General features: G+C 37.0%; 1 protein-coding gene across 1 annotated transcript; it reads left to right on the forward strand.

Annotated features, from left to right (window-relative positions):
* Window positions 1–1,877: 1,877 nt before the first annotated feature.
* LOC149389872 (uncharacterized) lies at window positions 1,878–5,048 on the forward strand. The gene has a single exon (XM_089622749.1). The coding sequence runs from the start codon at window positions 1,878–1,880 to the stop codon at window positions 5,046–5,048; it is 3,171 nt and encodes a 1,056-aa protein (XP_089478875.1).
* The last annotated feature ends 12,906 nt before the right edge of the window (window positions 5,049–17,954 follow it).

Consider the following 17,954-nt stretch of genomic DNA (forward strand, 5'->3'; position numbering starts at 1 on the left):
TAGTGGATGACGATGAGTTTGAGAATATGTATCTATAGGCGACACCTTAGAGAAATAATGCATATAATTATGTTGTTACATTGGGTCCATCCATCATGTAAAACAAGTAGACCCTTTACGCTCCCTCAAACTGAAAATTCAACTAAAAATTAACAAACTACTAATAGAATGAAATTTAAAATTTAAAAAAAAAAAAAAAAAAAAAAAAAAAAAAAAAAAACCCTGAATAAATTCAACTTATTTCAATACGATACAACCGACTACATTTCATTTTCACCAAAGAAGAAAATAAATTAATAGAAGTGGACCCATTTCTCTAAATTAGAAGCTCTCATAGTATTGATGGTCTCCACCTATAAAGCAACCATTAATTCATTAATAAATTAGTGGTATATGTATATATATATATATACATGCACATATATATGTATATATTCTCCATTGTTTGACAGCTGGACTCCTGAGCTGTACCGGAGTTTTGCAGCTATGAAAGAAAACACCAACTCTTGTACTTTGGAGACTCTTGGCTCTTTGTATTTAGGTCCCAACCCTAAATATTGTAGGTACACCTCCGATAGGAAATTAATTTATTCATATTTTGACGTTTTGTGGTTCCCGCAAACAGCTCTCTCAGTAAACCTGTGTGTAATAACCCTAAGAACAATTTTTTTTTTTTTTTTGGCATCAATAACATAATAACATGCATAAATGTACAACATATATAATTGGTAGTACGTGATAGTGATAATATTATGATAGTTATTATTTCACCTTATAAGAACAAATGTGGCCGTTATAAATGCCAACTTTTCCGATGTGGTTTTAATAGCAAAGCCCTGTGTTTACATAATGTAGATCAAATTCGGGTTCATATGCTTTTATTTTTGTAATGTACGGAAGATAATATATGTGAGGCATTGATTGTATTCGATTAAAAAAAACACCTCAAACCGCTTGTTTTTTTTCTTCGTACGTGAAAGCTACATGTCAGATACGATGGCAAAACTGTAAAAAGCCATAGAGGTCACTGTTTACATATATATGTATATTTTAAATTTAACTTTTTTTTTGCTTATTTAGGCTGATAATCTTTGGCGAAGGAGGACACGGTAAAAGGAAAAGTAACGAGCGGGTTAGAGTGGGAAATGTGAAAAAGATGGCCCGCATGTTCGAAGGCGATGGCAAGAGCGTGCAGAGGCCATCTCGCGTGCGCCAGGTTAGTATTTCTTCCTCTTCTTTATTACCGAGTGTTTCTGAGGAGGTTATTTTCTGTGGAGACTCGGAGTTGGATGTTGGTACCTTAGGAGCTTCTGCGTTGGCGGATCCGACTGAGGATGGTTCTTTTGAGAGAGCGGCGCCCCTCGTGGATGAGGGCCGCCGAACACAATGATTGGCGTTATTTGGAACGTCCAAGGGTTAGGGAACCCTGGGACGAAGAAGGCTCTCCGATCTCATGTTGTTGACTATAAGCCGGATTTTCTCTTCCTTTCTGAGACCAGGCTTAGGAAAGATATGGCAGAGAGGGTGAGAGTCCTTCTAGGGTACGAGAGCTGTTTGACGGTTGAGTGTCTTGGTAGGAGCGGAGGCCTTATGTTACTCTGGAAAAAGCCGGTGAAGTTTCTACTTGGGACAATGTCGAGATATCACATCGAGGGTAATTTGGTTGGGAATGATGGGATTTCTTGGAGGTTTGTGGGGATTTATGGGGATCATGTGGCCTCGCAGAGGAAACACACATGGGAGTTGCTTCGGCGGCTTCGTGCTTATCCTGTGGGGCCCTGGCTGGTGGGCGGAGATATGAACGAGGTGGTTTCGAATTCGAAGATTAGGGGGGCCGTAACAGAGGCCCCGGCCAGCTCGCGGCCTTTCGAGAGATGATGGTGGACTGTGAGATTCAGGATCTTGGGTTTGAGGGTGATATGATGACGTGGCGCAGAGGTCGGACCGAGGAACGTCTGGATAGATGTCTCGCCAGCCAGGAGTGGCGGGACCTCTTCCCCATTGCTAGTGTTCGCCACTTGCGGTTTTGGAATTCGGACCATAGACCCCTCCTGCTGAGTACGGGGGGTTTTAGACGAGCACAACAGGCTAGGAGACCTGAGAGGTTCTTCTTTGAGGAGGCCTGGTGTGGGGAGCCCGAGTGTGACGAGGTGGTTCGTAGAATTTGGGAGAAAGGCAGAGAAGACGCTACGGGGCGAGATTTGCTGACTTCGATTGGTCAGTGTAGGGACGAGCTGTATCGATGGGGTACTAGTAAGAATCGAGGGATGAAAGACCGGATTGAGAAACAAAAGGTGATTGTTGACTTAGTGGGCAGGTCTGGTCCGAACTTCTGTATGGATACTTTCCGTCGCGAGGAGAGACAGTTGAATGCCTTGTTGGAAAAAGAAGAACAATTTTGGAGGCAAAGGAGTAGATCTTCCTGGATGAAGTGTGGAGACAAAAATACGAAGTTTTTTCATCGTAAGGCCACAACGAGACGTAAGAGGATTAGAATCAGTGGCCTCTTCGATGAGGGAGAGGTTTGGAGGAGCAGCGGGCTGGAGATAGAGGGTGTGATCTCCAGGTACTTTGAGGATATCTTCACTTCTGCAGGGCCGTCTCAGCATGATATCAGGGCTGTGGTTGAGGGAATCCAACCTAGGATTTCGGAGGAGATGAATTCAGAGCTTGAGCGGCCGTTTGAGTTGGCTGATGTGAAGAGCGCGCTCTTCTCTATGGACCCTATCAAGGCCCCGGGAAAAGATGGCTTCCCGGCGATCTTCTATCAGAGGTATTGGGATGTGGTAGGTGAGTCTGTCTCGGAGTCTTGTCTTGGAATCCTCAATGACGGTAAAAGTGTGGGGAGCTTTAACGATACAGTCATCACGCTTATTCCTAAGGTTGAGGATCCGCGGAGGGTGAGTGAGTTTCGGCCTATTAGTCTGTGTAACGTCATCTATAAGATTGTCGCTAAGTGTTTGGTGAACCGCCTTAAAGGCACTATGCACGAGGTCATATCAGAGAATCAGAGTGCGTTTGTGGGGGGCAGGCTTATCTTCGACAACGTCATGGTGGGCTTTGAGGCGCTACACACGATGAAGAGAGGTAGATTTGGGAACGGTAGGTGGGCTTCCCTTAAGCTGGACATGGCTAAGGCCTACGATCACGTCGAGTGGGTCTACTTGGAGGCGGTGATGCTGAGACTTGGGTATAGCGACCGGTGGGTGGAAAAAGTGATGAGATGTGTTACCTCGGTCAGATTTGCCTTTGATATCAATGGGACCACTCGGGGCCATGTGATTCCACACCGAGGTCTTCGTCAAGGTGACCCACTTTCTCCTTTCCTTTTTCTCTTATGTTCAGAGGGACTTTCTAGTCTTTTTAGAGCGGGAGAACGGACGGGTGAAGTCAGTGGGGTCAAGTTTGGAAATCTCCGGGTGTCTCACCTCTTGTTTGCTGACGATAGCCTGATGTTCTTTAGAGCGTGCCCGGAGGAGTGCAAGAAAGTGGCGGAGATCTTACAGTTATACTCAGGGGCATCGGGCCAGCTTGTCAACTTTCAGAAATTCGATGTCTGTTTTGGGAAAGATGTTGAGTTGGAAGAGGGGGAGCTTCTTGCTGAGACCCTAGGTGTCCGAAGGACGGATTGCCACAAACGTTATTTAGGGCTCCCTGCTTTTTCAGGCCGTAAAAAGAAGGAACTCTTCGAGTATGTGAGAGAGCGCATCTGGGATAAGATTATAAAGGGGTGGAACGGTCTCTTTTTCTCGCAAGCGGGCAGAGAGGTGCTTATTAAGTCTATTCTTCAGGCCATTCCGAGTTACGTGGCCTCTTGCCTTAAGCTCCCGAAGGCCCTAGTTTCCGAGATCCATGCGGCTATTGCTAAATTCTGGTGGGGCAACTGCAACGGAGTCAAAAAGACCCACTGGTGTGCTTGGGAGGTTCTCGTTAAGAACAAGACGGAGGGGGGTTTGGGCTTTAGAGACTTGGAAAAGTTTAACCAAGCCCTTATTGCTAAGAATGTGTGGTGTTTCCTCAGACGGCCGGACAGTCTGGTAGGCAAGGTTTTCAGCGAGAGTTACTATCCACATGGGGACATCTTGAGTGGTCATTGCGGGTCGAACAGTTCTTTTATGTGGCGCAGCCTGGTTTGGGGACGGGAGATCATCCTGGCTGGCACGAGGTGGAACATTGGGGACGGCGAATCTGTTATGGTCATGGGAGATAAGTGGATCCCTAGGCCTAGATCCTTCACGTGGCTCGATCCCCCTCTGATCCCCCCTGACATGAGAGTTGCGGAGCTGATGAGGTTAGATGGTGACTGGGACAACACGCTCATTCGGGCCATGTTCACTAAAGACGATGCCAGAGTTATCCTCAGCATCCCGTGCGGGGGTGAGGGGATCCCGGATCGGCGACGTTGGCATTATACAGAAGATGGAGAGTACACGGTCAAGAGTGGGTACCGAGTGGCTATGGAGGCCTTCGATAGTGCTAGTACGTCGGATCGGTCCCTGATGGAGGGTTGGTGGAAGAAATTCTGGAAACTCACAGTCCCTCCTAAAGCGAAGCTTTTCATTTGGAGAGTGTGCAAGGGCCGGATCCCGACTCGCACCGTTCTGCTTAAGATGAGGATTATCACTGACGATCGTTGCCCTATCTGCTCGGGTATGGCTGAGACGGCTCATCATGCTCTCTGGGGATGCAAGTGGAGCAGGAAAGTGTGGGAAGAAGCGGGTTTCGGTGGGATCCTCCCACCGCACGGGGAGGGCGAGGCTTTTGACAACATTTTCAGAGCGGCTGAGTCCCTTGAGGTGAGTAAATTTGAATTCTATATCACTATCATCTGGGAATTGTGGAACCACAGGAATAATGTCGTCTCGGGGAAGAGAGCTTGGAACCAGACGGAGCTTGTTCAGTGGACGGGGAGTTTCCTCGAGGAGTTCAGAGATGCGAACAAGACTACTGCCCGGGGAGAAGAGAAGAGGACAACCAAGCCTAGATGGACCCCTCCGGCGCAAGGAACAATCTCGGTGAATGTGGATGTTGCGCTAGATCGGGACTAAGGACGATTCGGTGTGGGGTGCATCGCTCGCGACCACACCGGAAGGGTGTTAGCCTCGCAAACGTTTTCTCAAGCTCGGAATCTTACCCCCCAGCTTGCGGAGGCGGTTGCGGTTCTCCATGGCATAGTTCTGGCTAGAAGCATCGACGGGGCAAGGTTGGAGCTTCATTCGGATTGCTCGGAGGTGGTCAAGGCGGTGGCAGGGGGGAAACCCCCACGACCGAGCTCGGGACGATCTTGCATCAAATCAGGAGAGTGGTAAGCAACTTGATTGATTTTAATATTATGCACATTCCTCGTCTCTGTAATATTGCGGCCCACAATTTAGCCCGGTTTGTTGTTATTCATAGTTCTAATTCGAGATGGATGGGGCTTGTCCCTCCTTGCTTGGAAGAGGCTATTAGAGCCGATGAGAGAGAGTTTCAATCCCGAATGTCGGGTTAGCGGTTCGTTTGGTTTTCTGTTTTGGTTATGTGGTTTCGAGTCTTGTTGTGTTGTCTTTCTTGTAACCACGGTTTTCCTCCGCCATACGTGAGGGATTTTATGAAATTCCCGTGACACCGCCCACGTTTCCTCAAAAAAATTCATGGATACGTAATGAATGTTGATCCATTCCATAATTTATAATTAGATTGGCCTTAATGACATTAGGTAGTCAATTAGGCATGATTTCGATAGTGTCAGATCTTCAGTTAAGATATTTAAACATGATCATGATCAACGGTTTTGATAATTATAATAAAGAAACATAGCTATTAGTTAAAACCAAGTTCTATTATAAATCAAATCATTAACCTATATTTACACGTCTGAGGACATATATCTTTAAGATTGATCATATTATATATACGTAAACGTTTGCATTGTTAAATATTCATTTTTTGATGAATTTTAGATAGATAGTCGTTTTGAGACGTAAATTTTAAATAAATAGCTACTTTCATATATCAAAATTGATTATTTATCTAAGATTTACGTCTGAAAGTGCTTATTTATTTAAAATTTACCAAATGTTGACTATTTAATAATGTCAAACATTTTAATTAGCTATTTTCTTAATTTTCTTTAATATATATATATATATATATATATATATATATATATGTGTGTGTGTGTGTGTGTGTGTGTGTGTGTGATCGTGTGTTAGCAAATTTACTCCGCCTTGCTGGAGTAATAACATATAAAGGTAAGTTCAATAGGGTAATAAAATACACCCAGAAGATATTTTCATTATAGTCTCAACTCTTTTTGTGAGCTATTAAGCAGTAGGTGGTGGTGAGTCAGCTTAATTTAGCTGATATGATGACACACAGCTTACATAAAATAAGCCATACATGCATTGAGATAGAATCTGATTGGCTTTAATTTGTTATGAACAATAAAACTTCATTCAATCTATAATACATAAGTACATATATATTTATATGAGATTATTTTAGATATATTAGCAAACCTATGTATAATGCAAAAATGACCATATATATTTTCCAATAGATTAGTTTTATGTTTCGTAATAAAAGTGTAATGAATATAGTAAAACCAAAAATAATACAACATGTATATAGAAATCTAATTTAATAACATAACTCCACGTTATATATCACAATGGGTGTGGCGTGGACTTCTGGTTAACTGGTTTTGCATTTAATTGCACGACACGATTACAATAGTGATTTTTTTAAAATTAGAGCAATTAATTTTGAATTTGCAATAAATCAATGTAAAAATTAACTTGATTATGATTTTTTTAATATGTAACTTCAAAAACTATTAATTAAGTAAGACATTTCTAACTTGTACTATAAACAAATATTACTTACTAAAACTAGTAACATTTTATGAAATGTTAACTCCTTAATATCCAAATTAATTACTAACGAAGTATTGATTAATTGAATCTTTTCTGAGAATTGTAACCAACTAAGCCACTTGAAACGTGTTAATTTCATTTTAGCCAACGTTTTATTTTCTTAAAAAAAATAGTCATTAGGATTACGGGGCAAGTTTTGTATACCCTTATTTTTATTAATTAATAAATAAAAAAATTTAAATTAAAAATACCCAATTTATTATTCAAATCCCACTAATAAATAGGATCTCACTTTCTCTTTTTTTTTTAATTTCTCTCTTTCTATCTCCAAAATTGTTTTTCTCTCTCTGATGTAGTATAGGAACAAAGTCAGAATTTCCCAAATCGGTAGAGATTTTAGTCAAATTCCACCGTTTCAGGCTTCGAAACAGTGTTTTTATCCGATCTAGGTTTGAAAAATCCGCACTTTTAGTATCTTTGTTGTTTTCCGTGGAGTGCTTGCTGTAAGACTCACAATCGAAGATCGGGGCCAGGGTTAGTGTTCAAGATCGACGCGAAGATCATCAACAACAATTTTGAATTTTTTTCTTTTAAATCGCGTTAAGTTGATAATGGATAATGACTGTTAATAGGATTCACTGTGTGGACTCTCTCCCTCTCACTCATGTCTTTTCCTCTTTGAAGTAGAGTCTAATTGCCTCAACGTTATTCAAGCGGTCAACATGCTCGGGATTCCAGTAGCAGTTGAAGACATTATCTAGGATGTGCGAAGACTTCTCTTGGATGGAGGCAGGATATCATGTCATCATGTTCCACGGGAAGGAAACATGGCTGCTACCCTTGCCAAATTGTCTTTTAATTTTGGGAGTTTTTCAGAACTCGGAGTAAAAAAAAATGCAAATGATTTTTTTGGACTTTTTTTTTAAAAGGTCACAAATAGGATCCCTGACACTTTTTTAATTTATGTAATTATCATTATATCCTTATTTATTTACTTTGTGTAAATGTCAATATCTCATGGACCCCACTCTCACCTACATCATCTCTCTCTCTATTCTTTGTCCTTATATGTTATAATAAAGTACACATAAATAATTAATAAAATAGACACATTTTTTTATTTTTATGAAATTAGTTTGATTTAACTTCCATGAAAATAATAAAGTAAACACATAAATAATTAATAAATTAGACACATTTTTTATTTTTATGAAATTAGTTTGATTTAATTCCATGAAAATATTAAAGTACACACATAAATAATTAATAAATTAGACACATTTTTTTATTTTTATGAAATTAGTTTGATTTAGCTTCCATGAAAATAATAATGTACACACATAAATAATTAATAAATTAGACACATTTTTATTTTTATTTTTATGAAATTAGTCTGATTTAATTCCATGAAAATAATAAAGTACACACATAAATATAATGTGGAAAATAAAAATATAAAAATATAATGTGTAAATAATTTGTCCTGTATTGTGAAGTGTTGTTGACACACATTAATTTTTACAATTTCATCATTTCAAATGGGAAAAGAATGTTAATAGTCTAAACATATGAACATAGGTGAATGAGTTTTACTTACCTACAAGATTATAAGGAAATAATGTGTCATGTATTGTAAAGTGTTGTTGACACACATTAATTTGTACAATTTCATCATTTCAAATGGAAAAAGAATGTCAAGTAGTCTAAACATATGAACATAGGTTAATGAGGTTTAACGTCATGTCGTCCGACATGTCGTTTTCCCCTCTAACTTATCCTTAATGTGGAAATTGATTGATAACTCATGTATTAGCGTTGTTACTCCTCCAAATTAACTCATTTAACAGTCTAGAAGCAAGTTTATGAGGACCAACGAACGAAAGAGAGCATGTTTCATGTAATTGACACGTATATCTGGGAATTCGTGATTTCTATGTCACAAAAAAGGGGATTTCGTGACTTTCCTGTCACAAAAAATGGGATTTCGTGACTTTCTTGTCACGAAAAATAGGGATTTCGTGACTATCCTGTCACGAAAAATTGGGATTTTGTGAGGTATTTATCACGAAACAAACTCGTCACGTTACGAAACAGTACGTTTTCATGACATTTCAGTCACGAAATTGGATACTTTTATGAAATTTAATGAGAAATCTCTTTTATTTCATTAAATACGTCTTAAGGGACCAATGATTGTTATGAATATAAAAATAAAAAAATTGAAAAAATACATGGTAAGTCAAACTCTACTTACTTAGAAGATCATGATGAAAGAATGTGTCATGTATTGTGAAGTGTTGTTGATATACATTAATTTGTACCATTTCATCATTTCAAATGAGAAAAGAATGTTAATAGTCTAAACATATGAACATAGGTGATGATGTTTAACGTCATGTTGTCTGTTATGTCGATTTCCCGTCTAACTTCTCTTTAATGTGTGAATTTTATTGATAACGCATGTATTAGGATTGTTAGTCCTCCCAAATCCACTCATTTAACAGTTTAGAAGCCAGATTGAGAATTCGTGACGTATTTGTCACAAAAAATGGGAATTCGTGACCTTTATGTCACGAAAAATTAGAATTTCGTGACTTCTATGTCACGAAAAATGGGGATTTCGTGACTTATCTGTCACGAAAAATGGGGATTGCGTGACTTATCTGTCGTGAAAAATGGGAATTCGTGACTTCTATGTCACGAAAAATGAGGATTTCATGACTTCTATATCACGAGAATTTGAAATTTTGTGACGTATGTGTCACGAAACAAACTCTTCAAGCTACGAAATAAGACGTTTTTGTGACATTTCAGTCACGAAATTGGATACTTTTATGGAATTTAATGAGAAATCTCTCTTTCATTTCATTAAATACGTCTTATGGGACCAATGGTTGTTATAAATATAAAAATAAAAAAATTGAAAAAATACACGGTAAGACAAGCTCTAGTTACCTAGAAGATCTTGAGGAAAGAATGAGTCTTGTATTATGAAGTGTTGTTGACATACATTAATTTGTACCATTTCATCATTTCAAATGGGAAAAGAATGTCAAGTAGTCTAAACATATGAACATACGTGAATGAGGTTTAACGTCATGTCGTTTGGCATGTCGTTTTCCCTTCTAACTTCTCCTTAATGTGAGAATTTATTGATAAAGCATGTATTAGGATTGTTAGTCCCTCCAAATCCACTCATTTAACAGTTTAGAAGCAAGTTTATGAGGGCCAAACGCGATCAAAGGATCGAAAGAGAGCATGTTTCACGTAATTTGTTCGGATTTTAATTTCATAAAAATAAAAAATGTGTCTATTTTATTAATTATTTATGTCTGTACTTTATTATTTTCATGGAAATTAAATCAAACGAATTTCATAAAAAATAAAAAATGTGGCTATTTTTATTAATTATATATGTGTGTACTTTATTATTTTCATGGAAATTAAATCAAACTAATTTCATAAAATTAAAAAAATGTGTCTATTTTATTAATTATATATGTGTGTACTTTATCATTTTCATGGAAATTAAATCAAACTAATTTCATAAAATTAAAAAGATGTGTCCATTTTATTAATTATTTGTGTGTGTACTTCATTATTTTCATGGAAATTAAATTAAACTAATTTCATAAAAATAAAAAAATGTGTCTATTTTATTAATTATTTATGTGTATACTTTATTAATTTCATGGAAATTAAGTCAAACTAATTTCATAAAAATAAAAAAACTTGTCTATTTTATTAATTATTTATGTGTGTACTTTATGATTTTCATGGAAATTAAATCAAACAAATTTCATAAAAATAAAAAAATGTGTCTATTTTATTAATTATTTATGTGTGTACTTTATTATTTTTATGGAAATAAATCAAGCTAATTTCATAACAATAAAAAAATGTGTATAATTTATTAATGATTTATGTGTGTATTTTATTATGTAATAAAAAAATATATGTCATATATTTATGTATAGCTACAATATAAACTACCAGCCTATATATATATTATATAACTAACACTACTACAAATGTTGGATTACACAACGGATATTCCACAACGGAACACAGTACCGTTGTGGAATCTATATGCTTCCACAACGGTACAGTTGTACCGTTGTGGAATGTCCGGGATTCCACAGCGGGTCACTGTACCGTTGTGGAATGTCCGGGATTCCACAACGGTACAACTGTACCGTTGTGGAATCTTTATGCTTCCACAACGGTACTATGGTACCGTTGTGGAATCCCGGACATTCCACAACGGTACAGTAACCCGTTGTTGGATCTCGCCGCGGCCAAGGCATCAACTCGCCGCGGCCAAACTCTTCCACAACGGTACAATGTACCGTTGTGGGAGATCTGTAAAACCAAACATTTCGCCGCGGCGAGCTTAAGCCTTGGCCGCGGCGAAATGTTTCCACAACGGTACAATAACCCGTTGTGGAAACATTTCGCCGCGGCCACGTATATATTTGGCCGCGGAGAAATGTCGCAGACTGGAACTTAAAAACTTCCCGCTCGATTTTTTTTTCAAAAATTTCAGAAATTTCATTCTCTTCTTCTTCTCTTTCTCTCTCCCCGACCAAAACCCACTCTCTCTCTCTCTCTCTCTCTCTCTCTCCAACCCACGCCCACTCGCCGCTCCTCCTTCTTCCTCCGCCGCCGTCGCCGCCCTCTCTCTCTCTCTTCTCCGCCCTTCTCTCTTCTTCCTCCAACCTTCTCGTCTTCTCACCTTTTTTTCTTCCCCGCCCTTCTTCTTCCCCGCAACCCTCTCCTTCTTCTCCGCCCTTCTTCTTCTTCCCCGCCCTCCTTTTTCTTCTCCGCCCATTTCTTCTCCCCCGTCCTCATTTTCTTCTCCGTCCCCTTCTTCTTCTCCGCCCTCCTTCTTCTTCTCCGCCTCTCCTTCTTCCAAACCCACCAAACCCACTCTTCACAAACCCACCAAACATTCCGACCCACCCCCACACAAACCCACAAACCATGCCTCCGACCACAACCCACATCTCCGACAACTTCATTGACTCACCACGCCCCATGCTCGTCGTCTTCACTCCGGGTAAGTATTTTTTATTTAATTTGTATTTTTATGTTGAAATTAGGTTAGAATTGTTTATTTGTGTGTCTAAATTATATAGATACTGAATAATTGAATTTGATATTTATGTAGAAAATGAGTGTGGAATTGAATTTTGGTTTGAGTTTATGTTGGATTTGAGTTAGAATATTTGATTACCTTGAGTTTGAGTTGGAATTGAGTTAGAATATTATATTGAATTTCGGTTTTTGTTTGTGTTGGAATTGTTTTGAATTGAAATTGAATTTCGGTTTAAGTTTATGTCGGAATTAGTTTGAATTGAAATTGAATTTCGTTTTGAGTTTGTGTTGAAATTGGTTTGAATTGAGATTATATTTAATTTTATTTTTTCATAGATTATGTCTACTACAACCAAGGAAGTTGATAAAAAGGTAAATTAATTACATGTTATTTGAAGTATTGAATTTACACGAATATTTGTTTTCTAATGTTTTTTGTTGTTGTGCGTATAAGGATTTTTTTTTTCGGATTTCAAGCTTGACAACCAAGGAGCCCGAAGTAACAGTCAATCAAAGTTTACGTAGAATTGAAGAAGTCATATACACCGGATAACTTAAAAAAAGTTCGAGAAGAGTGGATATTTTATGTACAAACTTTTATTGAATGTGAATATTAGTTTGATTTTGGATGATATAGATATTTGTTTTGGATGTTTTTTTTTATATATATTTGGTTTTGGATGTTATGAATATTTTGTTTTGGATATATAATTTCATTTCAGGTTTTTTAATTAGAAAACTACAAAATAAGCTCTCAGGTACAATTTCGCCGCGGCTACGTGTACAGTTCGCCGCGGCGAATCTTTTCACAACGGTACAATTGTACCGTTGTGGAAAGATTCGCCGCGGCGAACTATACACGTTGCCGCGGCGAGATGTTTAAATCTGTTAAATTTTTCCACAACGGTACTGTACCGTTGTGGAATCCCTAAGATTTCACAACGGTACTGTACCGTTGTGGAATCCCTAAGATTCCACAACGGTACGAGTACCGTTGTGGAATCATTACACAGCGGAGGATTCCACAACGGTACAGAACCGTTGTGGAATCATTCCACAACGGTACTGTACCGTTGTGGAATCCATTGTTTGTAGTAGTGTAATATAAGCTACAATGTATATAAGAAGAGAGAAATGAAAAAGAAGAGAGAGAGAGAGAGAGAGAGAGAGAGAGAGAGAGAGAGAGAGAGAGAGAGAGAAGTGTACTTGAGTGGGGTCATGAGTCACATGAGAGATGTATACAACACATTGACATTTAAAATAAATAAATAAATAATGATATAGTTGTAATTACATAAATGAAAAAAGTGTCAAAGATCCTATTTGTGACCTTTTTGAGAAAAAAAAAAAGTCCAAAAAAATCAAAACTCTTTTTTTTACTCTTAGTTTGAGCAATTTCCCTTTAATTTTACCACTGAAATTGTGTAGTTATCAGAATGTCCTTCATGTATCAACACTGTGATTGCAACAAATTAAGTTGAGTTATTTTCACTAGAGGTTTCTCTATTTAAAAAAAAATGGTTATATTTTAATTATTAATTGAACTCTGGCTAATATTAAATTAGTGTATTTTAAGTGGCTTGATTGGTTATCATTTTTTAATTCTAACCTCTTATTACAATCTAGAAAGAAAAAAAAGTTAAAAGGCTCGTATTATATCATCACAATATATATACTATTTGTAAAATTCTATTAGCTAGAGAGGCTGGACTGAGCTTAGTAGTTGAATATGATTATAGTGTAAAGACGTGTATGATGGTGATATATATAACGCGAACAATAATTCCCTCGAAGTATATCTCACATTATTGGTCCTTAAACAGGCATAGTACACTAAACTAGGGATAACCATACAATCTATGGCCTCCAAAAAATAAAACAATAAAGAAGACGAGAGAGAACATTGTCGTCGAAAAACTCTGGCTGAGTTGAACTAGAGAAAGCGATTGGATCTACACGGAACCCACGTGGCATGATGACATGGCACTATTTTGTTTTTTGTGACACTAGATTGTTGGGACTACTTGGGTTAATATAGCATTTTTTTTCTATTATTATTTATTTTTTTAGAAAAGTTTGAGTGCCTTTAAGACAAACCATATGGCCAATCTATCCACATTCATGTGCATTCATTAAATCAACAATGTGGGTGAAATATAAAGCAAAGCAAACTCCAAAAAGGAAAAGGGCATGATTCTTGTGGCTTACGAGAGAATAGTCACTTTCTCTCCTCGCTCTATCTCTCACCCTCCTTCATTCATACTACATATACTTATATTTTACATAAATATGTGTGTGTACAAGTTTGGTGCTTGTGGTAAATTTTACTAACCTTGTCTTTTTCACAATTGACCAAATGTCGTCCATTGAGTTTAGGAGACCCCTATCAGTTAATTAATAAGCCCTCACTTATTGTGGATTGTGACAACCAAATAATACTTGGCCGTGCCTTATTTCTATATTAAATATTTTTTTTCATCTATTGATATAAACATATAAGTACTATTAATGAAATTTATGTTTCTTTTGGCTAATTACTCACCAATTATCACATCATTATTCATTCCAATAATTGTTTACGCCATATTCTTTCTCTTTTTGGACATGTAAGGGAAAAGGAGAAGGAAAAATACAGCAATCCATTACCAAAGAATTAATAATTCATGAGTTGTGAAAAAAATATTGATTCATTATCACGAATATGGACCATGGAAACAAAGCATGATATTTTGATGATCATACATACATATATATATATATATACATATATATACATATATATATATATATATAAACTGTAAAAAGAGCTAATTTAAATTCATGACCATGAAAACTAATTTTAAAATTAACATTCATGACATGAGCTTTATGAAATTATGGCAGATTTATTCATGTTATTTTTTTACATCATATTTGTTCATGGAGCTGAGTAACCTTATTTATAAAGTAAGATGGTAAGTTTACGTGGAAAGATCATCAAAAAATTCAAACAAATCAAATTATGAACAAAATCTTTAATATGCATTCACGAATTTTGTTGTTAAAAATTAAATTTTATCGATTTGATAAAAAAAATCCCTATATTATTATTTTACCCTAATAAAAAAGATTTTGTAATTTGCAAAATTGGTGAAGCAAGTTAGCTGTAGGACCAGGTATAGTCAATGTTTGAAGCTCTATGACCATTGGTTGGTTCCCAAATTAAAAAATGAGCCAAAGTAATAAAACTCATAAAGTTGAGGGGCTACAGGTGCAAATAAAAAGTGTTATGTATATGTTTATGACTTAAAACATGATGTATTAATGATCGTGCTCCAAGTATTGAAATCGTAATGTATTGGTAATCATGAATATATATCCGTAGAAACCATGATGTATCAACGATCGTGCTCGAAGTAAAAATAAAACGTGAGAGATTTATGCAATCATTTACGTTAGCGTATCAATGGCAAGCAGAAATTAAAGAAAAGTTTAACAAAAAGACAAAGAACAAGTTAATGAATGGATGCCGAGAGTCGATTGATGTGTTGGCGATAGCCGATATATATTTTACTATGAATAAAGCGATAGCTCGATCGATTAAAAAAAAAAAAAAAATCAAAGCAATAGCCGATATTTAAGCCACTAATCGTGTCAAATCCAAAAACAATCAATTATCAAAATCGAGTAGATATGAATTATAGTACGAGAGCCTAAATGGAGAAAAATTAAAAACTTTATTTTGGATAATAATATGATAGCAATTGTCATATTTTATGGGCCATTCTTATGATATAGTTCAATTATTTTAGCGGGCAAAAGTAAAACTAGAAATAGAGATTGAAAAAAAAAAATTAAGCTTATTTTCTCATAATAATACGGGCGATGCGGTTATCTATACATTTTTAAGTTTGAGTTTAGCAAAATAGTCAAACTTTTCAAAATTGAGATAAAATAAGCCAAATTTAAAAATAAAAAAAAAAAACCTCTAAAATACCCTTCTGTTACTACATTATCGATCTACCTCACTATCGATATGCTCTAAACATAGTCAACCTTATCATTCAAGCGCCATTAAATATAAACACGGAGATTTTTTTTGGGTAATTAAGCTAAATAGCCTCCTGAAAATAAGCAATTTATTTTTAGCCCACATTTTGTTAATTAATGGTAAATAGCCATGAGGATTTTATTTACAGCGAAAATAGGACGAGACTGCCCTTTGTTATTCCCGTCCATTTTGTATCAGCGCATTTACACATAATAAGCTCAAAGATTTCGTCATTAATGCTCGCGCAAATCGAGGAGGTAATTAAAACCGTATAGCTGCGTTCACACTTCACACGCAACCGCTCTCATTTATTGTTTTTCAAAAAAAAAAAAAAGATGAAAGAGAGCCGAGAGAGAGAGAGAGAGAGAGAGTCGAGAGAGAGATCGAGGGAGTGAGAGCTCGAGGAAGAAGAGAACGCTCGACCGGACCACATCCAAACACCCCGTCATGAGCGGACCCAAAACCCGCGCGCGCTCGGACCGGGGAGTCGCCGGGAGTTGCCGAGAAAAGATTGACGAGGAGTTCGGCTGGAATCAAAGATGACCGTCGGAATTCATCAAATTGAGAAGGTATTTCCCGTGAATCTCTTGAACCCAAGGGTTTGGGTTTCGAATTGCAATAAAATTGGGGCTTTCTCGATAATGATTGTATCGTTCTTGCTTGGTTAAGTTTTGTCGTTGATTTTTTTTCTCTCGTGCTCCCTGTTTGGTCTGATGGGTTTGGATGAATTGAAGTTGTTAAATTGATTTTTGTTGGTTAAAATTGAAGGCTTAATTTCAATCGCAGGCTCTGATTTTTTTTTTCTCTCGTGCTTCCTGTTTGAATTTTCCGAGAAGAGAAGAATCTGCGTCCAAAGGTCCTGATCGATATTATGGACTCCGCGAAGAACAGTTTTTTTTTTTTTTTTTTTTTTTAACAGTATGTTCGTGTAAATAGAAATCATATTTACAGTATATTCGTGTAAATACGAAGCTTATTTACAGTATATTCATTGTAAATACAAAGCATATTTACAGTATATTCACTGTAAATACAAAGCATATTTACAGTATAATCGTGTAAATAAACTGAAAAAAATTCTAAAAATATTTTGGGCACGAAAATTCTGGAAATTATGAATATGTGGAAGACAAAATAATATAAATGAATGAATAATATATTTACAGATTTTATCCATAATGAATTGCAACGAAAATAGAAACTAATTACCTAAAGTCAACGTTGAAAATTTCCAAATACATAACAATTAATGGGCTGAGAACTTTCAAAATCTGCTCAAAATTCAAATTTCAAATTTAAAAACTTCCCTATTCGGTTTCAATATTTAATTCAAAATTTAAGAGAAAAAAATGCCTATTTAAAATAGCGTAAGGGTACAAATGTAAAACTAATTCAATTAATAAGCTGCTACGTAAGCAAGATGGCTATTTACGGGAAATTAACGAAAAGTTGGCTAAAACAAAATCGCTAGTGTTTTAGATGGCTACGCAGCCAATCATTTGTTTTTTTTCTCTTATGTTTTATATTTTATTATCATAAATGAGTTTCCAAAAGCTTTATTTTTCTCAACAATGGCGTCGAACAAAACCCTAGCTCATCGCCTCGCCAACAAATGCTGAATCTCGAACTGTCGTATCACTTCGATTCAGAATCGGAGCGTCCCTCAGATCCATAATCAGGCAAGCATCTCTCACGACCCCGGAGACAAAGCTTTCTTCAGCCGATACCTCCACCGGAGAGCCGTTCTTGCGGCGGCAATTTCATTTACTGCCGCGTCGGAGGAAGCATTCCCGGCGATGGAGCGAGCCGATTTCAAGAAGTTGCTTAGGGTTTTGCAGTTCGAGTTGGTGAAATCGAGGCTGAGAGTCTCAGAGGACTTGGATTTCGTACCTCGCTTCCCGTCGAAATACACTCACTTCGTCATCGAATCGCCTCCGCGCAGTGAAATCACACACGTGTAGTTCTCCGAC

Source organism: Urtica dioica, chromosome 8 (genome assembly GCF_054948205.1).
Source record: "Urtica dioica subsp. dioica isolate 48M chromosome 8, U.dioica_male_clone48M_v1_H2, whole genome shotgun sequence".
Lineage (NCBI taxonomy): Eukaryota > Viridiplantae > Streptophyta > Magnoliopsida > Rosales > Urticaceae > Urtica > Urtica dioica.